This window comes from Sitodiplosis mosellana, unplaced genomic scaffold, assembly GCF_009176505.1.
Source record: "Sitodiplosis mosellana isolate CC-2019 unplaced genomic scaffold, AAFC_SMos_1.0 Smas_scaffold_6197, whole genome shotgun sequence".
Lineage (NCBI taxonomy): Eukaryota > Metazoa > Arthropoda > Insecta > Diptera > Cecidomyiidae > Sitodiplosis > Sitodiplosis mosellana.
The window spans coordinates 1,113,183-1,136,027 of NW_022601438.1; the positions used below are offsets into that span (position 1 = coordinate 1,113,183).

Consider the following 22,845-nt stretch of genomic DNA (forward strand, 5'->3'; position numbering starts at 1 on the left):
TGAAAAAAGTGTTTCTTAAAAACGCAACATGAGTCTCCAATCAATGTGAATTTAACATGAACTACGGTTGCTACAGTATTCCTACGACGCGCTTCAAAGTGGCGCAAATTCATGTTACGTTTTTCAGAACCTACTTTCCCTATTACGTTCTTTGATGTAGTGCAATGTGTACAAAACGCATAAAAACAGTATCGCATAAGGCAGTTATCGCATATACATCGCGCAATAATTTTCTGCTTGCGTTGTCGCAGTATACGGTACTTGAATAGCTGTCGTCTTGCAACGTACGCTTGCGTTCGCTTCGTTAGATGTGTTAAAACAATATAAACTGAATAACTGTTGTTATTCAGGAACGCAACGAAGCGCATTCTGAAAAACGCAACATGAATTTGCGCCACACTAAAGCTCGTCATAAGAATACTGTAGCAACCGTAGCTCATCTTACATTCACGTTCATTGGAGACTCATGTTGCGTTTTTAAGAAACACTTTTATCATGTTCGGTTCTTGCTATAATAGATCTGTATTCCCATTTTTATGATCAGCGACACAAATAATATATATATATATATTAATATATTTATATGGAATGATAGATGCAGCTTAATTAGTCTGAAAGCAACAGGAACAACAAAAAAAAACACTTTGTATATAAATTGTGGACAACAGTGCAAATGTCTAACCACAATAGAGAAAAAACGTTTATTAAAGTCTATTTTAATTGTAAATAACCGTGTAGAAAACAAAGAACACACAGCAAACATATGGAAAGGACTAAATTTTGCTGGGCAAATATGAATAAAATAGGTTTATGGTAAGAAAAAAATTAGAACAAAAGCAATGGTTATTTGGTGCACTCGATGCATTCATGTCCCATTTATCTATTATCGTCGTCGTCGTCGTATATACACTGTTTTCTTTACAATATCTAAAAACTAAGTTACATTTTATGAATAAAATGGCATTTTTGATCGTTGTTTTTTTTTTCTAGGCATGGAAATTGATTTCATAGAATGGAGCATGAAATTTCTTTCTCTTGCTTTCACTTTCTCTCGACACAAAGGACATTTTCGAAACTAGCGTCAGCATTACGAACCATTCTTTTTATCTTTGAATAGAATCTTTCATTTTACATGAGCGTTCGCTTTCAGATTCAATGTATTTATTAGTCGTCTGTCTGAGAAGAGTGCACACATCGTTGCTTCACTTATTATTATATCCGATTTTGTATAATCCAGCGAACGGTAGCAGATGATGTAAACGCGCTGTCATACAACATAATTATCTCCGGATATCCATATCCGTGTAAAGCTGCATAATGAAATTTATGCTGGCAAGACTCAATTTGCATATTAATAAGAAAACTGATGTAAGACTCACTTACGTAGGTACATTTTCTCCCTCTCCCCTCTCCCTCTCCCCTCTCCCTCTCCCCTCTCCCTCTATCCCTCTCTCCCTCTCCCTATCTCATTCAATTATGGATGCCTTTTTGTCGCGACCGCGACTACCGAATTTAATTCGGTTTCAACGGCACAAATGCTTCTAACGTGTGTTTATTTAGCTCAATTATTGTTGATGGAAAATATTTTAATTTCAGTTTTGCACCATTTTTTGGTTTATTTTAATTTTTCCCGTATTTGTCAAAATAAGAGAATTTTTTTAAAACCCCAAGTAAATCTTTTCCTTTTTAATTTTCCTTGAATAAAACATTTAAAATGAACTTAAAAATAAAGTGTACATGTGTGGGCCATTTTTATGGATAAAACCTCTTTTTAAATGACTTTGATATTCTCGCTCACCTTCTTGGTACAAAGTATTTATATCGTATGGCAGCAAATTTATGGTGTGAATATGTGGTTTGTGTGCTCGAAACATGCGTTTTATGAATTGCGAAAATAGATGCTCAGCGAATTGAACGCAGATTATATTCATGCATATTTACTTTCGCTGCATTAAAATGAAGTATTTTTGTGCGGGTCTTGTACTGGCACAATTTCAATTTTACATTCAACCAGTTTCATGTATTGAACGACACCTTTTTCGTTTTTTTCATTTTTGTTTTTCTATCTGTCTCCCACTCTCGCTGGAGGATTCTAATAAAAATCTTCTATCTAAGATCAACGCAGTAAAAAAATGCACTCGTCCGTAACCATATGTTTTTGACGTGAATTCCATATCGACATTGAAATCATTGATTCCAGATCAATTCATTAGTATTAGCCATTAAGATCAGTTTTTTAGCATACATATTTTAGTATCATACAGAATATGTAGTCACATAATAGTAGAACAAACGAGGTACGTGAACAAACGGAATAAAAATAAGGTAAAGTGAAATACGGAAATTTTCCACCCAAAGACAAGAAAGAAGATTCAATCTTGAATGAATGAATGAAAGAAAAATATGTTTGAGAGGATAAAACAAATAGCTCGAACATACACCTATACTAATTGAAGCATTAGAAAAACGGATAGCGGTGTGTTGGCTATGTAGCCGCTTGCAGCTGAACTGCATTCATAACGATTTGAGCGGATTATGCGGCGCTGTCGAACGAACGAACGTAAAATGGTACCGAGCAAAACGGTAGTGAAGAGAAAATGAGAAGAATGAAATACGAATAAAAGATAAAATGTTCAGCTGAAGCTAGCGATTATATCAAGATTCGATGTTCCATTTATCGAAAGAATTGTAGCGAATTAATGTTCGTATATTATTACTGTATATGATAATGATAATTTAGTATCAATAAATATGGAATAAAATGTAATTCAATTCGCAGCATCAAATTGTATATAGAATCCACGTTAAATGGAGTGACGGAAGAGAAGAGATGAATGAGGTGGGATTTTGATGAATGGGACAGCGTGAGTGACGAAGAGGGAAATGGTATTAAGAAAAAAATAAGTGGGTCATTCTGCACACACACATACAACTCACAGCAAAGTGAACGAAAAAATCCTTGAAGTTTAAATATAAATATAACGCCCTGACATGAGGAGAGTACACAACAGATTTGTCGAAGGCATTGAAAAGCATTGGTTGGATTAGGCTTTAAATACACTCACATCGAGCATTATTAATTTAGAATCAAGTTTCTGGTGAAAACGACGCGAACATACATTTAGCCAGATGCAAAGGCGCAAATTGGATATCTGTTGAAATCGCTGTCCAATCAATTATGCTTCTGATTTGTCTTCATCATTCGAAATTTTCTTTCTATCTAATCCAAATGTGATTGTATTGTTGGTCAGTAGTGGGCCGTTGTGCCTGACATCAACCTGACAATTTGGCTAGCTAACATTCGATAGCAGCGCCAGCATGCCACTGAACACGATTTCCATATTGTTTTTATATTGTGGGGAAAAAGAGGAGGAGAAGTAGTGTATTGAATGTATGGCCAAATTGGTATGGCCACATTGTGGCCGTATGGTGGCGCTGTAAAATAATTTTTTCGATGCCAGTCGATATTAATACATTGATATACATTGTGAGCCTGGTGACATGCCATATTTGTATAAAATAATTACACGTAAGTTTCAATCCTAGACGCATGCGTTTGATTTGCCCCGGTAATTGCTACTCAAATCTGTTGACTATCTTCCTAGCAAAAAATTTATATATAGGTAAAGACCGTGCAAAATTCACAAAAACCAAAATCATTCATCGTATGAATGTACAAACACATTCATTCGAAATTCAGAAGTTTATCAGGTTACTAAGAGGATCAAGGTTTTTGGTTTATTTAAATTAAATGCATATATATGTTGAAATAAATATAAATTAAATGCATATATATGTTGATTGTGAAATCATCGATTTCCATTCAATTCAAATAAATGTCAAGTATATTACCAAATAAACTATATCATAGGATGAAGAAACTGATAACATATAATCAATTGCAGATATTTATTTTTTAAAATAAAAACCAGAACAAAAATTTATGATATGAAAATATATGCGTGAAAAAAACAGAACCAAATTTTAGGCATTTATTGATTGTACTTTCAAAGTGGAACACTCAGTGTCATTTCTGGCGTGTTGAGGTTCGAAAAGGTAATGTAATATTCTTCTTTGCTTTCTTAGAATTTACCCGCCTGACACTTAAAACACACTTACATAGACACTTGTTTGACATTTAATTTAGTAGATCATTGACTTGTGTATATACATATTTTTCAAAGAATGTAATGGAAATACCATCGACAGATGGTTAATTGGCAATAGTCACACACACGAATAACCATTAGGCCATAGACCGGATTCACTATGCCGATGTATCTATAATTTTTTGACACAATTTCGAAATAACAAGGTAATTTGATTAAATTACACACACACACACACACACTTGACTTGACCTGCGAAGAGACAACCATCGAAATAAATGCGCACTATTATCCATGCCATCGGCCACACCGTAAAATTTAAGATTGAGAATAGAAAAAAATCACTTTAAGACTCTGTTGTCGTTAATGGCCTGTTGTGAATTCGACCAGCAAACTGATATTTTTGTTCATACATTCAATTTTTAGTTCGACAATGAGCTGAACAACTTAATGATTTGGGTGCTCTTACCAACGGCAAAAAGTAACAAGTTTGAATATGTACAGTGTACACTGTATAGTATGTATAATATTATAGCATATCCAAAGCTTCAAGTGAACAAAGTAAATCGATTGAACGTCAAATAAATAATGCATGACAGTTAAAAGCTCCAAAATATTATTCAATCAACTCATCGAAAGATGCAGTTACCGAAAGAACGAGTGAGTGAGCGCTCGCGCTCAACCAGTTGACAAACACCAATAGCATATCGAAATCTTGCTTGGAAAAGATACATATTTGAAGTTGGTTGTATGAAACTATTCGTTTAGTTCAATATTTACAAGCAAGCCTGTTGCAGACTGAGAGAGCCAAACCTCTATCTCGGAAAGACCAATCAAAAAAATGAAATTGAGAAAAGAATCAATAATGTGTATTCTGTGGCATGAGAGAAAGAGAACAAGAGTAGCACCAATCTCAGCGTATTTTATGTTTCGTGCGTGCCCATAAGTTTGTTTGCGTATGACGAAGATGGCACAATAGATCGATTAATTCGTGTGATTGTTTCAAGTGGTGACCAAGTTTTATAACGCTCATCATCACTTTTCACCCGTTTTACGGTGCGAACCTAATGCTCACCGCCATCGACATCATCATCATCATCATCATCGAAAAGAAAATATATACTTATTTTGAAAGAAAAAATTCCAGCCACACTTTCAAGATAGAAAACGCACCGATTTGCCAATTGATTTCTTTTTTTTTTCTTCTTCTTCTTCTTCTTCTTCATTCCTTTTGCAATTCTCAATTCTTGCCAATGAACACACACACACATACGGCACCGTTTTGACGAAACGCAATTCGAAGCAAGGTGATGAGATAGTCACACTTTTAATTTGAATTGGCCTTCACATTTTCTCTCCACTCATCAATAATACATGCAATTTTTGTGGCAATCGAAATTGCATTCAATTGCATTGACACATGCAACTGAAGCCATTTTTATGCGTACCATACACCAGTAGAAAAAAAAAACTATTCAAATTAAATCTTTTGCGGGCGCGAAATCCAATACTGAAACTCAATAGCTGTGAAGATTATTGATGCGAAATTCGTGCACGACACGCGATTCACTGCAACCGCTAGAGACACAGTTCGGTTCTTTGTTCTTCTTTTTCTTCTTCATTTTCATTTTCAGCAAAGTAATTTGTTGCATTTGAGAGAAATCAATTATGGTAGTTGAGTGTGTACGGGCAACGACGAAAGGCAACAAAATGTCAATGAAAAGTGAGTGATTTTTTGCATGTTTTCTCGTCATTTTCGACTGCATGAGTTATTCTTTACTCTTCGTCTTCTTCTTCTCCTTTCATTCGGAGAACTCTCATTTGAGAACTCTTGATTGAATGAGATTCCAGTCAAATGCAAAGTTGCACAACACTCTAACGATCGAACTTTTTGAACACATGGTGCTTTTGTGGCAGTGAACAAATTTGAATGACCGAAACGCAAATGGCCATGCCTTCTAATAGACGGCAAGATTGAGAACACTTTTTTGCACTATTAATGAATTTTCAATGTTTCGACTTCTAGTTTGACTACTTAGTGTCAGTTTACTTGGTGGCGGCGACTGCGATGACAAAAACACCAACAAAAAAGCTTTTCGGCCTATATTGATCGGTCGAAGTAGTTTCAATCAGGTAAGTCGAGCAAATATTATCAAATGATAAACTCAACAACAATGACAATTCAAAACACATCATTAGAGACAATCAAAGAGATCTATGCGCGAACAATTTCATGGCTTCAATTGAAATAGAGACGAAAGGCGCGCACTGCTACAGACAGCCTATACATTTTGCACTTTACATTGTATATGTGTGTGATCAGATCATACTGAAATTATTTGAAATGTCAACTACTTTCTGCTTTATTTCATTCGGCTCCAGAATGTGTAATTGACTGCGCACGAGACGAAAACGTAGTTTTATGCAAGAAATCGATATTAGCGCTGATGATGTTGTTGTTGTTGTTGTTGCTGTTGGTTCATCTGCAACAATATTTTTCAGCTTGTGTCACATTGTAATAAAGTGCACGGCAGCGTGCATAACATAAGTAGCACGACAATAATAATGCAGCAATAGCCTGCCTTAACACATACTGAATCAAAAAGAGAAGACAAAAAACATTGTACATAATGCATTCGATAAGCGTAAACATAGCATCGATTGAATTGTTCAAAAGTCAAACAAGCGAACAGATGAATTTTAAAGGTTACTTTGTAATGAGGAAAGAACTTCATGAAATGAACGTGCGTTCGCCCGCCCGCTTGCTCACACTCGACCCATCATCTATGCGAAAGGTTTGTTGCTCATAAACAATGTACAGGAATTCGAATCTATAACCTTTTTATTCAATCGCAATCGCGGATTTCCATCCATTTCGATTGATATCGACTTACAGTCATTTCGCATATATATATATGTGCAAATTGACACACATACACACAATCGCATTGAAAATGGTTAAAAATGTAGCAAACCATCCATGGTGATGAAGTTGAATGAAATTCGTCGAAAACTGTCACCGATTAAAACCGCGATACTCAAAATCAATTTTGTCCCTGGTGTTGCTGGATTTAATCGAAAAATAATGAGAATTTTTGTGATATACAACGTATATTGATTGAAATCCGGCCCGAGTAAACTGCGCTTTTTTTCCATCATGTGTAAATATGGCAAAAGCAATCAATAAACATTATCATTACTTACATTACCGATCGATATGAAGTGGTGGCTGGCATTAAGTTAGCGCCCGCACCCACGCGAAACTGAGAAGCTGACCACCGCCAATAAAACAAAACTGATTGCACTGCAGAGATGCAACGATGTGTTTGCGGCTCATATAGCGGGCGCCATAGAATTATGAAAATTTATTATACATTTTTTGTTTCACTACACCTCGAATATTTACCATATTTTAATTTCATTTGGTTTGTTTGTTAGTTTATTAATAATATCTATACTATCATCGTCTTCATAATGTATTACCGCATAAAACTTTGATAGTCAATCTTGAAGTTGTTTTGCCGTGTGAGCGCGCGCGCGCATACCCCTTCTGTAATCATCTTCATTATTAACGTCTTTTTATTCATATTTTATTTACTATTATAGTTGGACACTTAATGTATTTGTAAGTTCGGAGAGGGAAAACATCGAGATAGAGAGAGAGAGAGAGAGAGAGAGAGAGAGAGAGAGAGAGAGAGAGAAGTAGATGTATAGAAGTGCACTCAATCTATCTAGCATATATATACATATATATATATATATAGAGAGAGAGAGAGGTAACGGCATGCTATACGCGATTCATATAGACCAATAATCGGAGTGAGAAGGAAAAACACAATACGATCTCAAATCTCAATATGACTCAATCGAATTGACTCCCGAAAAATGCTGCTGCTGCCTCCACATGAGAGAAAAATCGAACAGTATAAATAGCCAGAACAAAATTAAATCAGTTAGCATTTTCGTGATACATTCCGACAACTGGATAATTGTGACACAGCACACTGGCGCTTAGTTCCAGTCCCCAGCAACACTCGTTTCACAGTGTAAATTTATTACATATTGTTTGCGTGTAAAATTATGGGCTATTATTGGGTAGCATATTAAAATTAAGTATTAAATGTGCTCTTTAGTTGTTTTTTTGTTCATTCACAAAGCTACGGCAAAATACTATTGATAGTGATCGAATTAACGTTGTTCACATTGTTCAAATTGATTGACCGACCGACGATAGGAAAAATTATTGGAGACAAGGAATCTGTTCAAATTTCAATATTTTGTATGCATGTGAAATGGTTTGTCTCATGGTATGTGTGTTTGTAAAAGAGAGAGTGAGAGATGATAGTATATTTGTTTATCAAGTAACGGTTATGTAGGAACAGGGATTATTGCTATCTCTCAAAATTGCATTTTCTCTTCAGTTCACATCAAGTTCTTATTGGTCAATAAACCATTTATAAATATAACAATGAGTATTCAACATTCGAAAGCAGCATATTTAGCGCACATTCGAAGGAAGAACAGACATTTGTCATATCATTATTCATTGTTTTTACTTTGCAGAATCATTTCGAAGTATCTGCTACCAAATTACAACAACCGAAAAAGTGATCTCAATTTGCGACAGCTGTGACAGATTTTTTTTTTTTCGTTCTACCTAGCCCATCGAATAGAATTCTCAAAGAAAATGAAATACGTAAGTAAAACAGCACATGAATTAAACTAAAATCAATTTGTAACGATCACAAGAACTTTGACACGTAAATTAAGCACCTTGGCACTATGCACGCATTTAACATCAGCTCAATTTCGCATATTAGGCACATACATACATTTTGATGTTTCGAGTGTAGGCGGGTGCTCACATTGAACTCACACCTTTGAAAATTACAGAAAACAAGTGACATTTCTAATTTTGTTTAAAAATATTTCCACAAAAAGTTTGGAATGCCATAATCGTGTAAGATATCGTATCATGTGCAATTCTAGGTGTGTGCACGATGTGATGCCAGTTCAGTCTCACCAGAAAATTAAACGCATTAGAAAATATTTAAATATTTGTACAGCACATAAAAGCCGTAATTCATGTTTAAAGTATCGGCATTTTATGGGCGAACGTAAGCAATAATGTGCAAAATTTCGTAAACGTGACATAAAAATCGTCAAAAAAATTTAATTTCGCTGGCAAACATCATTTTCGTTGCTAAATGTATACTTCAAACCATTTTCCGTATGTCCAATAAATTCTAAGACAGTTATTTAATCAGTGCTATGACGAAAACAAACACATCCACTGGCATGTCGCGTCGGCTGGAAAATATTATCAAATCACATCATAGAGAAAATGTGTTACATTTGCAACCGTCATGTCGGTCATGTTTTCATAAAGTTTATTCATGCTTTTTTATGTCTTTCTCTCTTTTTTTCTCTCGTCTTCATTCTCTTTGGAATCGATGAAGGAAACATCTGTTCTATTGATACTATGTATTGGGTTTGTGTGCAGTGCACCGCAAAATACTGGTGAGCAAACAACTCCGATTCCAATTTTAAGTCAAGCATCAAACATTGAACCGGATGGATCATACAAATACAGGTAGGTAAATGGGCAAAAACGAAAACTAAAATACAAAAGCAAACCCAAAACCATAGGGAAAGTGCCACAATACATTTCAAATGTAAGTCATTTGACACATAGCAGTCAATGCCATCTCAATTATATTATAACTCAGTGAAGTATTTTTCGGCAGCTTTTTCAAATGTGTATGGCTTTACTAGAATATAATCAACTTTACGGCGACGCTAACAGCTTCTCTGTGGGCCGGTACTACGCGTTAGCCAAAACGTATTGATGTTTCGCAATGGTTACTCGATGCATTTGCCAAAATAATAAGATTTTTGTACTCTCTTCTACGATGTGTGTGCAGAGAAGCTGCTAGTGTCGCCGTTAAGTTGATTATATTCAACTCAAGCCACACACGATCGAAAAAAGTTGCTCGAAATATTCGATGATTCAATAAGTTGGTTTAGAGATGTCATTGGCTGTCTTTTGGTATTCCGGCAATATTTTTATGCCCAAAACGAATCTTTTTGGTCAAGTGTGTTTGCTTTTTGAGGCGCATCGACCGACCGACACACAGAGACCGAACAAAACCAATGGATAAATTAATTGGTATTTCCGCCTGTGTGTAGGCAACCGTCGAACCACAACGCATTTTCAATTTCAAATTTTTCGATTTTCGCCTTCATTTCGACCACGGAGACACGATGGAGTAAAAAAGTTAACATTTTGTTTATCAATAAAAAACCAGACTCGAAAGTATTTATGAATGCGAGAATTTGAAGAAATCACAAAGTGCTTTTTTGCTGACTTTTTGTTTTGTTTATTTTTCTCATTATTTTTTGTCTTCAGCTACGCAACAGGGAACGAGATCAACGCCGAAGAAACCGGTACGCTGAAAAAAGCTTCGAGTCCAGATAGTAACGACGCCATTGTTGCCCAGGGTTCATATAGCTACAAGTCACCTGAAGGAGAATTGATTACACTCCAATATGTTGCTGATGATGTTGGAGGGTTCCAGCCACAGGTAAGAATTCGAATAGCATTGAGCTACATGTTTCAAATAGGATTCTAATTTAGAGTCTCTTCTTTATTTTTAAACTTAAACTGCTGAAGTGCAAACGAAAAGAAAAAGTCGAAAATCCGAAAAGCATCTTTGCAGCATATTTGAAATGAAGCAACGCAACAGAACAAAACCGTAGACTCGGTCAATGTATTTGGGTTGTCGCATTTTAAATGAAGAGCGTAGCGAACATTTTGTTTTTGGTCTTGAAATTATTCATTTCATGCATTTGCACATTTTTCGAGTATAAATCCGCCAATATATATTCAATACAATGTTTTGTTGATTGAAAGAAATTAAAAAAAAGAAGAAGATTTAATGGTCTAAAAATAAATAAAACGGCAGCCAGAGAAACCAGTTTTCTCAATAGAATTTGTTTGCTTTTGAAATTTAAATGATAAATCGATATTAACGGGTGTATTCAGTGATTAGGAGCAATAAGTTTTGAGACTAGACTAGACCACGCTGAACAAAAATCAATTGATAATTGAAAGTCACATCGTCGTTTATGCTGGTGCACAGATTTGACCTTTTTCGTTCATCGGTCGTTCATCGGTCTCTGATGATATGATAATTTAATTTGATTTCTGTTGAACATTTTCAGGGAGCTCATTTGCCAACACCACCCCCCATTCCACCAGAAATCCAAAAAGCTGTCGACTACCTTTTATCGTTACCACCGTCAAACAACAACCAGTAATCACACACATACACACACACACACACACACACACAAACTTAAATCATAAACAACGAGAGAAATAGCTATGAAGTGGAGGAAAACTTATAAATTTGGTATTCAGTTATCGAAACAACAATCAATCAGACATATGGACCACCACAACGACCACGATATCAACCGATGTTTTAATTGATTCTCGACCAAAATAACACACACACCTACACAAAAATGAAACCTCACACGAAAAATGGAAATGCATTATTAAGAACATTATAACCGCACTGCAACCATAGTTGCAGCCAATCTATTTATCCAAAATTATGTATACATTGATTTATTATTATGCGTTTTGCTTGAACACTTTTATAATAATCGCAATAAATGTTTCCGGTTAGATTTTGCACACAAACACTTTCGTCGCTCAGTTTTTATTTGTGTTGACATTATATTCGCATGCTGACTCGTTCCATGTCAATTTGACTAATTAGTAAAGAGTTTCATCGATTGACATCCACCTTTCAAATGGTCAATAGATGAACGATTTTCATCGTTCATTCGAAATATAATTGGAATACTTGACCGAAATTTTAAGATTAACACTCAATGAATTGAATGAAATAAAAGTCCAAAAACATCGTTTGCCACCCAAATCGCTTATATATTTATACTCTATTGGTGTATTCATACCGAAAAAGTATTTCTGATACGATATGGTAGTAACTTTTGCTTTACAACAAATTAAAATGGTTCTACACAAACGCAATACACCGGGGAAAGTGGTGATGATGTGATGTGGCCGGCAACAGCTGAAGAGGACAACATGTAATGGGTTTATGGTGTGACAAAGTTAAAACACAGCATATTGCAAAAGAGGGATTAATTTAATTTATTTTCTGCTTCTTTTCTCCAAGGCGAATGCATGCCGCCTCCATTTTTCATTTTACATAGGAAAAAAATACCATTTAAAGTCAAATGGAGAGCGGTTACAAAGTGCTATTGTGTTCCACCTCTCAAATTTCGTTGCAATAAATTTTGATGTTTTTTCGCGGTTCACCTTTCTGCGTTATCTCATCCCATTTGGGTTAGTATTAATCGTTGAAAAACTACAAACTGCACCAAGTGTGGAAAAATGTGGATTGAACAAAAACTCATACTTTGATTCTGGCGTAAAGCAATAGATCTCCAAAAAATAACTGGTTTTTTAATGGTACAGTTCATTCACACATTTTCTTTTTCTTCTTCGTCTTCGGTATATTGTATTTTATTGTGCACTTAGGAAGTTCATTCTTCTACCAAACTCTTGCCGAATTTCCAACACATAGCGGCATCCGATGAATTATGAGCGAGGCCAAAAATTATGAGCATAAACCATGTTTATTAACAAGTAATAAAACGAAAAACCATCCAAAGAAATACTGCAGATGTCATACACATGCAATTCTACTTGGTCTGAGCCGAGTGTAATGTGGATTAATCCCTCTTAAAACCCGTTATAGCAGGCTTAATTGACTGAAATTATGTGCGATGGCATTTTTTTCGGACGAACCATTTTTTTTCGCTAGCACATTGGTAGCAGGCATTTAGTTTTCTCTTACTGCGAGAGAGAAAGAGAATAAATCTTACTTTAGAATCGGTTGTTTTTGTTTACATCAAATGCAATCGCTGTTTATACATGTATAAATTGTATAATCTTTGCGAATTTCATTTGAGTTACATCATTGCGAGAGCGAGAGCGAGATAGAGATGGTTCCTTATTATTATTATAATTATTATATCTTGCAGTGATCTTATCAATATAATCCTTTTCATGCTCTTTTGTATGAAAAACACAAAAGAACAGAAAATAATTCGAGAAGAAGAAGAAGAAGAAGAATATCGGAACCAGTTTGTCGATGTTCGTGCCAAATGTAGTGTACATGAGCACACCGGTCATCAGCCAAACATGAAAAAATCATACGTTTATTTGTCTGTTTTGGAATGTGTATTTATACAATATAGTCGGCCAATTAAATGGGATTTATGTGAATTTTATTCGCAGTCAATTTCAATTCATATTCGTAAGTCGCAGTGAGTATGTGATTTGCGCAGCATCTAACCAATTTTTTTTTTTGGTTTTTCTTAAAATAACAACCGGGATCCGATTAAAACACATCAAAATATGTATTCTATTTTCCCATGTATCAAATCATCAAATATTCTTGTCATTTAACCCTAGGCCTATGTTAAAGAAAGAAAAAAATACGGAATTTAATAGTTGCAGCTAGCACAAAAAGGAAAAATTGTAAAGCTTTGCAAAATGGGATTTTGAATATCAAATGGCGCGTTATGGCATCTTCGTATCCCGATCTCAGAACAAGTAAATGGCCAATTAAATCGAGAATTTATCGTCAGAAGAATGAGCAAAATTTTTTTTAATAAGAATATGATGATGATACAAAATGTAATAGTTCAAATTCACGATTTGGGATAAGAGCTCATGCGATCAACTCGATAACTCGATTAGATCATAAGTTTTTGGGTTAAAATTTATTGTCAAATGCGACACGCGCACATACACACTGTCATTTATCTAATCGATGTGACACAAACTGACCTCAATGTATATCTAAAAAATGCTAAACACCCATCGCTCCTATTTGTCATTCTTGGTGGTTTTTATTTTTTTTAAATCTCTGTGTTACATTATTTTTAGACGATGATGATTTGCTATTTGCCATCAAAAGAAATGCGGATCTCGTCATGGTTCATTGATGCGATTCTACGTGCGATTTCTGCTATCAAACCATTAAATGTGTTTTCATTATTCTTTCATTTTTGGACCATCCGAATGGAAAAATAAAAATGTGTTTAGCATAATGATGTAGACATATTTAATCGGATGGGAACCAAACGGTCGTTTTATTCATTTAAACGAATACCTGATGTGTCTGAGCACTGAGCTTCGTAATCACTATGACATCACTTCGAAAAGAGACGACAGCGTCGATGATCAATGTTATGTCATTATATAGATTTGAGGTATTATTCAACGATCGAACAAGGATTTAGAACCAGAATTCGGAATCAGAGACTCATTTCAAGAATGATTTGCGATTAGACTCAAGTGAATTCATTGTTATTTTTGGTGTGAGGTGAAACATGGTGATTTCATTTGGAAAGTGAATTGAATTGAAGAGATATTAAAATGTTTTTGATTGGGTCATCCTCGTCTAATACCATTTGATTTTACATGTTAAATAACAACAAGAAACGACAAAAGTGACCTCTCGTAGCGGCACAGTTGAAACTAACGAAACAAACACAATTGTGTCGCTGAGCATAAAAATGGGAATACAGATCTGTTACAGCAACAACCGAACATAAAATATTGTTTCCTAAAAACGTTACATGAATTTCTATCCAACGCGAGTGTAACATGAGCTAATACTGTTTCTAATGCAACTCATGTTACACTCGCGTTAGATGGACCTTCATGTAACGTTTTTAGGGAACAATATTTTATGTTCGGTTATTGCTGTAACAGATCTGTATTCCCATTTTTATGCTCAGCGACACAATTGAACATGTCATTTTCATGTTCAGTGTTGGTTCTGTTGTTTGCCGTATAGCCGGAGAGAGATTTCGACAGCTTAGTGGCATTGAATGACATTCAACAACCATGGATTAGGTCGACTGATTCTTGAATCAAGTCGAACAACGGGCTACTTGACAAAATCTCACTTTCGATCCACGCTACTGTTGCCACTCGAGGTTGTTGACCATGTAATCTAATGGACGACAGAGGAAGAAAGAAAACGAAACTGACGATGACTTTTGGTTTATGTGTATCACTGTGTATGGCTTTGCTCATACATTAACTGCAATGACAGCAGTGTTGGCGCATAAATCAACGTTTATTCTCATATGAAGAAAATAATGGAAATGACAATTCTGCATCAGCTTAATCGAATTTGACAGGATGCGATTATGTTCTTCAGAACAACTTTTCACAGTGGATACTCATTGCTAATTACCTGCATCATGATGAAAAAGAGACAAAAAAACACATTTAATTTTTAAAGAGCTAGCCAATTCATCAGTATTTTCGTCAGATTTGCTGGGTGATTATCAATATGGAATTTTTCCACCTCAATTTTGTTGGTGTACATGTGATCAAGACCTTTGTCTTATGCTATTGAAACGAAGGCTTATGGATAAACCGTCGCATTGTTCAATAGACTGAATCACAAGTTGATAACGTCCATATCATCTATGCCAAACCACATATAGTTGATATCGAAATTGAAAATCACAAAACGATTCAATGAATGATTGTGTCATAAGCTAATAGGTCATAAGCCAGGCAAACGAAATTAAATGGTTTTGGGCTGGAATGAATGCTTTTAATACTTTGAAACGGCGTAAAAACTGAGTAAAAACAGATGATTTCAGTAGTAGACGAAACCCATATTTAATCATATAAATTAGCAATAAATTTTAAGATCGATGATTTTTTGAGTGATGATGTTATCATTTATATATTTTCAAATGAAATACTGGATTTGCGATTTGTTTTATCCCAATCGTATAGGCAGTATCATTTCAGGTTCTATAACAATCACATATATGATGATAACAATAAATTCACCGGCTTACAACGTGTAAAAGCCATAGGGCGCTGTCGATCAATTCCATCGACTTAAGCATTTCGCAATTTATGTGGTGAAATTTTTTTTAGATAATTCGGCTAATGAGATGAAACAAAAGATGTAACGACACTGTTCACACACCGCTGACTGTTAGTTTCAACTGCTGTCGATAAAAATGCTAATGAAATTTAAAAAAAAAAAAGAGTTTGTATACATAAAATGATGTTGTGTGTATTTTTGGGTACAGTTCATCGACGATTTTGTATCGTTTTGTCATACAACACGACGATGGCCGAAAAGAAAACGCAATACCAAATATGCATTTGTATTGGGTGTGAGTCATGCAAGGAAGATGTATTAACTCTCCCGTTTTTTATATCATCTTTTTGTTGTTTATTCCACCAAATACAAGTTCTTCTTATCAGATTATGTACGCGTATTTGTGAGTTTTTGATTTCGTTTTCATCTTTTCTTCTTTTTTCGTTTTAAATTTTTAGGAATTCATCACACATTTTTATATCTCGTTTCTTCCTCAGCGATGTGATCAGCGTGTGTGTGTGTGTGTGTGTGTGTGTGTATGTGTGTGTGAGTGTGAATTTTGTTTTCGCCAATATTGCGTACATCATTTTTCGGTATATAAAAGCCATCCTCAGACACAAATTGCATAACAGTTTCAGTTTGAATTCGAATCGAACCGTCCGTTATTGTGTGTCTTATTTATTTTTTCCTTTCCTTGCCATCTTGTTCATTTTGTGTGATAATTGTGTGCGATTGTGCGAACAAAATGAGATTTGCTCTATTTGTATTGGCTTGCTTTATAGCAAGCGTCTCCGCTTCACCAGTCAATAAACAACCGTTAGCGAGTTTATCCGTCTCCACGGATGAAGTTAAGGAAGATCAAATTCCAGTCGAAGTGAAACCAGTCGAATTACAAGTTAAAGTCTCTCCAAAGAAATTCGATGTGAAATTGGCTGAACCAACTACAACAACCACTGCTGCATCAACGACAGTAAAACAAACGACGACGACGACAACAACTGAAATTCCGTCTACGACTCAAGCCAAAACCGAAAAATTAGCGGAAAGCAAGACTGCCAAAGCTGAAGAATCGCCGGCACAGCCAAAAGAGGAAAAAGTACTTGATATTGAAATAGTAATTAAAGTGTTCGAAAAACGAATGAAACATTGCCAAATTCCATGAAAAGTGGGGAATTTGAAAGTAATTTGTGGGTTTTTTTTGGCAATAGTAATATGTTAAAGATTGCTCTTCTATAAAATAGTTCTTTTTTTACTGGGAATTTTTTTTTCGAATTCAATTTTATTTTTGAAATTTCGATAGGAAAACGAAAAAAATGGGAATCATAAAGAGGCGGCTGAATCGAATATCGCGGAAGTAAAAGTGGGTCCATTAACTGTTGGACTTAAAAAAGCTGAAGACAAAGAAGATGTCAAGAATGAAAAAGAATCTGAGGAAAAGAAACCGGCCGATGAAAAAAGTCCACCGAAGGAAGAATTAAAACCCACCACATTCCGACCGATTCAATCGAGAGGTAGAGCACGTTACGGATTTTCCCTAGCAGAAGAGAAAATAACACAAAAACCAGTGGAAAAATCAACAACAACAAAGGCAACGACAACAACTACGACAACTACAACGACGACAACAACAACCACAGAAAAACCAACCAAAAAGACTACCACAACAGAAGAACCAACTCAAAAGACAACAACTGTAGCTGCAAAAACGACGGAAAAGACAACTGAAGAGCCAACAACAGAACAAATTGCAGAACAACCGACCGAGAGGCCGGAAGAGAAAAGCGAAAAGGCGAAAGAGAAGGAAAAATCAAGTGAGAGCGATGAAATATCTAAAGAAAAAACGGAATCCCAAGAGGCTGAATCGAAACCAGAAGTAAAGGGACGGTCTGGTGTTCTAAAGGCCGAAGAGAAGGAAAAATCAAGTGAGAGCGATGAAATATCTGAAGAAAAAACGGAATCCCAAGAGGCTGAATCGAAACCAGAAGTAAAGAGACGGTCTGGTGTTCTAAATGCCGAAGATCGTCGCAAAGGCAAAAAATACCATGACATTCAAATCGTTAAATTGGAATCCGAGCTCGAAGAAGACGGCAAATATCGTTTCAAGTAAGATCAACTAAAATCGAAGTCTGTTGACAAAACTAACATTTGATTTAATTTAGCTACGAAGGGGAAGACGGTACGGTTGTTAGCCAAGAGGGTGAATTGAAGAAAATGATGATGAAAACGGAAGAAGACGATGAAGAAGAGGAGCACATGGGCGAAAGTGTGAAGGGATCGTATTCATTTAAAGACGATGAGGGTAAAACATATAGTGTAACATATACAGCGGACGAGCATGGCTACCGACCCGTAAGCATTAATTTGTTCTTTAACAACAAATTAACCAAACAAAGAATGCACTTAACACATTAATACGAACATTGAATTACTTTTCTAGGTTGGTGATCACATTCCAACGATTCCGCCAGCAATTGCTCGTTCATTGGCTTGGCAAGCAACTGCAAAGCCATGGGTAGACCCATGGTTGATCAAACAACAAAAATTGAAGGCAGCTCGCGCCAAGAAATTGGAAGAGCAAAAGGAAAAAGAAGAAAACGAATCAGTGTCCGAAAATGAAGAATAGATGGAACAATTGCCGAATAATTTAAGTCATATAAAAACCGTGTGCCTTAATTAGATTGCTAAGATAATTTATAGAAAAAAACGAAAACAATGAATAAAATTGAAAAAAAAAAGAAAAAAAATGGATAACAATTAGCAGCTTCACAATATCAATTTAATTATCGTTTTGCATTTGCCGTTCAATCGAATTAAATTCTGATTAATGGTTCGCCAGCGTCAATGCAAATTAAAATAATGAGAATTAGCAAAAATCAAATGAGACCCAGAACAATCGTCATACGAATGAAAAATGACAGAAAATGAATAATATTCAAGTTTACATAAATGCGGATGGTAGGAGTCGGGAATATCATCATAATCACCTGCAAACTATGTTCACAACGGCTGAATTATACAAATTTGCACATAGATTACCGTGAACAGCTCTGTGAATTTGGTTGTCGTTTTGACATTGGCCACATACATCTATCGTACAATTCAATACAATTATACCATATATCATTTTCGGTGTTAGTTTCGCACAATTTGACTGCTTTGTTGCTTGTTTACGCTGCTAAATCGAGTAATGTTGTGCATGGCGGTCTATATGTATTTGGTTTTTTTCATTGGTTGCGTTTTTTACTGGCTGGACCGATCAATGGACCGGCGGACGGACGATATACTGCCACAATTCAGGCACAGCCATCACAAAAAAAACAATCGTGTTGCAAGTTGTTGAGAATGAAATGACGAAGTATTTTTGGAGCCACGGTTTTTTTTCGGCACACAAACTCATTCCATTTTCCAACTGAAATCGAAATTGAATCTAAAAACCCGCAGTACAGCACAGCCGACAAATGGATATTCACCATTACGTTTAGCACCAATTTCAAAGGCATAGACATCAAATGAGATTTTGACTAGAGTGCTATGTCACTTTTGTCTAATTCGGCATTTCCGTGTAATTTATTCAAATACCAAACAATGCCAAACTGATTGTGTTTTGTTTATCCTTTTAGGAGTCTTACAATTCGTTCCGATGAATTCCATTAAGATTTGTTGGACTAGATCAAAAATGATTTCACAACGAATAGAAAATCTGCGACCGCCAAAATTGTTGGACTAATCGCTAAATATCCAAACGGTGTCATTAAAGCATTTAAAACCAAGCACCGGTTTGGATATAGAAATATGCAAGATAAATATGCAAAGCTAAGACGCGTACGGACGACCGTGCGACGAACCTATAAACGGACGATCGTGCATTACGAGACGTGTGTGTATGACCGGTGCTTGTTTAAAAAAGACAAAAAAAACATAACATTGTGGGTATAACCTTGTACTTTTTCAACCCTTGATGTTATCGCCGTTTAGTAATTTCAGTGAGAGTGTGTGTGTGCGTGTATTGACAACGACCACTATAGTCAATTGGAGAGCTTTATCTGATTCAAGATTTATACACTAATAATCCAACGGTACTGATCCAACAAATGATTAGACTGTCTTTAGAGAACACACAAACTGAAAATCAAAACCCAATGACAAAAGAAATCGATTCATGTGCTGGCCTGCGTGAGAATGAGTTTTTTGTTAATTTGATGAGATATAGGAACTAGAAATTTTACTACGGATGGTTGATTTTTTTAAGCTTCAAATGTGCACATATTGTTGTTCTCAATTGGTCGCGGTATCGCATGTACGCTTTGCGAATCAAAGGGATATTGCAACTTTTTTGACCAGAAAAAACGCCATCTCACGTCGTGCCCGTAAATTATTTTACTGTACATTTAGATGGTAGAGCTTGAACAAAAGTTCGACACTATGCATAAACTTGGAAAGAGCTGGATAAACTAGATAAAATACATATATTTTAGTCGTTGCAATACCCCTATGTTGCGAATCACAGAAAAAAAAGTATATGGTTCAAAATGGTAATGTAATGATAGCGAGTAATAACGGCCACGTAAAAGTGTCATTGACTCTGTATGCCTTCGGTTTATAATTTAATTAATGTACAGAGTGAAACTGGTCGCGTCGCAATACATCTGAAGCTGTTTCCACGTATGTGGTTGCATGCTTTCGATCAACTCGTAAAATTCTGAAGCTATGCGGTTTTTACCGTCCATTTCTTTTTTTCGATTTCAACTCAAACATTAACTTTTCTTCAAACTTTTCGACTCGTTATTCTACTAGTTATTTTTGCCATCCTAAGTTGGCTTTTAATAGTATGGCTTTTTATTCATTTAGTTTAGTAAAAAAAAAAACTATAATTGACTCTGGTTTTCTCGTATGCGCAATTTTATGGAAAAGAAAGAGTTCTTCAAATATTTATTTGTTTACTGAAATGTAATATCATATGAAGATGCGATGAGGAAATTCTTTATTTTTCCACACAGTTTACACAGCCAATTGCATATACTTTTAGTTTTCTACACCGCATTTGAAACCCAAAACGGTATTCCATGCACAGTTGAGAACAATTTAACCGCTGCGACAAACGAATTCCCTCAGCATATTTTAGTATCAAAGTGCAATATGGAATTTCTTTTATATAGAGTTTACAACAACAACTCCATATGAAAAAAAACTTTATGTTGCACTTTTAAACTAAAATATTTTGAGGGAATTTGTTTGTCACAATGATAGAAAAAAATGAAAATGATTAAACGGAGGAACTGTTCATAGCGTAACGGCCAATTAGATAAATAGAAAAAAATGTATGTGTTGATATACTTTATGAATCTTTTGTGTTTGTTTTCGTGTATAAAGTGAAATATAAACAGAAATGCGTTTCGCGGAAATGAAATTTTAGTGAAAATTTCATATTCCTCTAGGTGAGAGCGCCAAAAGTGTTTCGGGTGTGATAGCATTTGATCTTTAGGTTTCCAAACTGCCAAGGCAAGTTATATAAGAGTGTTTAAGCATGAAGTAGAAGCCCAGTTACGGCAAATGTTGGAAGTTTAGAAAAACCAAAGAAAAAACAAAACAAAAATGAGCAATTTTCCGTAAACAATTGAACAAGCGTGTAGCTAACAACGATGCTATATACAATGTAGGTGAGGCTATTTTTGCGATTGAGATTCAGCCACTGAATCATCTGACACGCCACACATCGTTTTGTGGGAGCAAAAAATACAATTGCTGCTGATTTGAAGAGTAAAATGGATTTTCGTGCCAATTAATTAAAATTGTCGCATTGAATGGATTGCACAATTGAAGGCAAAAGTGCAAGCCATTTTTAATGTATTCATCGAAGCAAATGATATGCCTAAGGTGGAGGATGTATGTATACATGTTCCTGTTGCCAATGTGAAGAAGCAGCGTAACAAAATAGAAAATAAGCAATTAAGTTGTTATCGGTACCTTCTTTGGTATCTGTTTTCCGTGATGGAATTGAAGTAGCAGCCGCCGTCGTCGTCGTCGATACCGTCACCGATTCTTGTCGATCAGATTGCGTATGCAAACATATGGTTTGATTCAAGAAAGGAAAAACAAAAAATTTGATTCCAAGGCTTCATTAAAACTGCTGACTATGTCGATATAGTCGTTTGCCCATCATCTAGAACCATCTCTCGTACGCTTTGGAGTGGCACAAGTGGTATTAATGGGAAATGCTTTGAACTTGAAACACCGTAAAATTGTCGCATGATGGCAATACGTATGACTTGGTCGCGTTCATTTCCACAGCCAAAATCATAGCTCAACATGTAGAGCTCTTTCTCTCTCGGCGACATGACAATTTCGTTCGCTCTTTCACACTCTCTCCCATTCTCTCCGCAAACACACAGCATCCGTCCGCACCAAAGTGGAATCGCTGATTCATACTGCTCAATGTTACGCCGAATGTGTTTTTGTTGTCGTTTTTTTTTTCACGTCACACTGCAACATGCTTCATGACTATGCGTCAAAAGAAAGATATAGTTGAGTGTCAAATGGCTAAAACCTGCCATAAATTTCAAATGATCCTACCTGTGGCCAATTCGACACTGAGCAATGGGCATCATTCAACAGGGCACTCACTGCTGACGCCGCCGCCGTTGATCTCTCTGTCGACGATCATTTTTCAGATGGCCATTTTACACCGTTGTTCACAATCTCTTGTACAGAAGATTCGTGGTACGGTGTGCTCGCGCACAAACAGCACGGACATGGCACCCATTTCAATT

General features: G+C 35.7%; 2 protein-coding genes across 4 annotated transcripts; both read left to right on the forward strand.

Annotated features, from left to right (window-relative positions):
• The first annotated feature begins 8,019 nt into the window (after positions 1 to 8,019).
• On the forward strand, positions 8,020 to 11,820 carry LOC129577531 (endocuticle structural glycoprotein ABD-4-like). Of its 3 annotated transcripts, none has more exons than XM_055464771.1 (5): positions 8,020 to 8,155; positions 8,673 to 8,805; positions 9,569 to 9,702; positions 10,519 to 10,693; positions 11,334 to 11,820. In XM_055464771.1, the coding sequence occupies exons 2-5, from the start codon at positions 8,797 to 8,799 to the stop codon at positions 11,427 to 11,429; spliced, it is 414 nt and encodes a 137-aa protein (XP_055320746.1). In that variant the 5' UTR covers positions 8,020 to 8,155; positions 8,673 to 8,796; the 3' UTR covers positions 11,430 to 11,820. The 3 variants fall into 3 exon arrangements, with proteins under 3 accessions (XP_055320746.1, XP_055320747.1, XP_055320748.1); XM_055464772.1 differs by lacking the exon at positions 8,020 to 8,155 and adding an exon at positions 8,398 to 8,416; XM_055464773.1 differs by lacking the exons at positions 8,020 to 8,155; positions 8,673 to 8,805 and having other exon boundaries at positions 9,563 to 9,702.
• Positions 11,821 to 16,696: 4,876 nt separating this feature from the next.
• On the forward strand, positions 16,697 to 18,823 carry LOC129577532 (myb-like protein X). The gene is made up of 4 exons (XM_055464774.1): positions 16,697 to 17,174; positions 17,379 to 18,181; positions 18,238 to 18,427; positions 18,516 to 18,823. Exons 1-4 carry the CDS (start codon positions 16,824 to 16,826, stop codon positions 18,699 to 18,701), a joined length of 1,530 nt encoding a protein of 509 aa, XP_055320749.1. The 5' UTR covers positions 16,697 to 16,823; the 3' UTR covers positions 18,702 to 18,823.
• Positions 18,824 to 22,845: the final 4,022 nt, after the last annotated feature.

Coding starts and splice junctions, on each gene's coding strand:
- LOC129577532 (XM_055464774.1), top strand. CDS start 16,824: ATGAGATTTGCTCTATTTGTATTGGCTTGCTTTATAGCAAGCGTCTCC. Junction 17,175..17,378: donor CACAGCCAAAAGAGGAAAAA/GTACTTGATATT, acceptor AAATTTCGATAG/GAAAACGAAAAAAATGGGAA. Junction 18,428..18,515: donor ACGAGCATGGCTACCGACCC/GTAAGCATTAAT, acceptor TTACTTTTCTAG/GTTGGTGATCACATTCCAAC.
- LOC129577531 (XM_055464771.1), top strand. Junction 9,703..10,518: donor GATGGATCATACAAATACAG/GTAGGTAAATGG, acceptor TTTTGTCTTCAG/CTACGCAACAGGGAACGAGA. Junction 10,694..11,333: donor TTGGAGGGTTCCAGCCACAG/GTAAGAATTCGA, acceptor GAACATTTTCAG/GGAGCTCATTTGCCAACACC.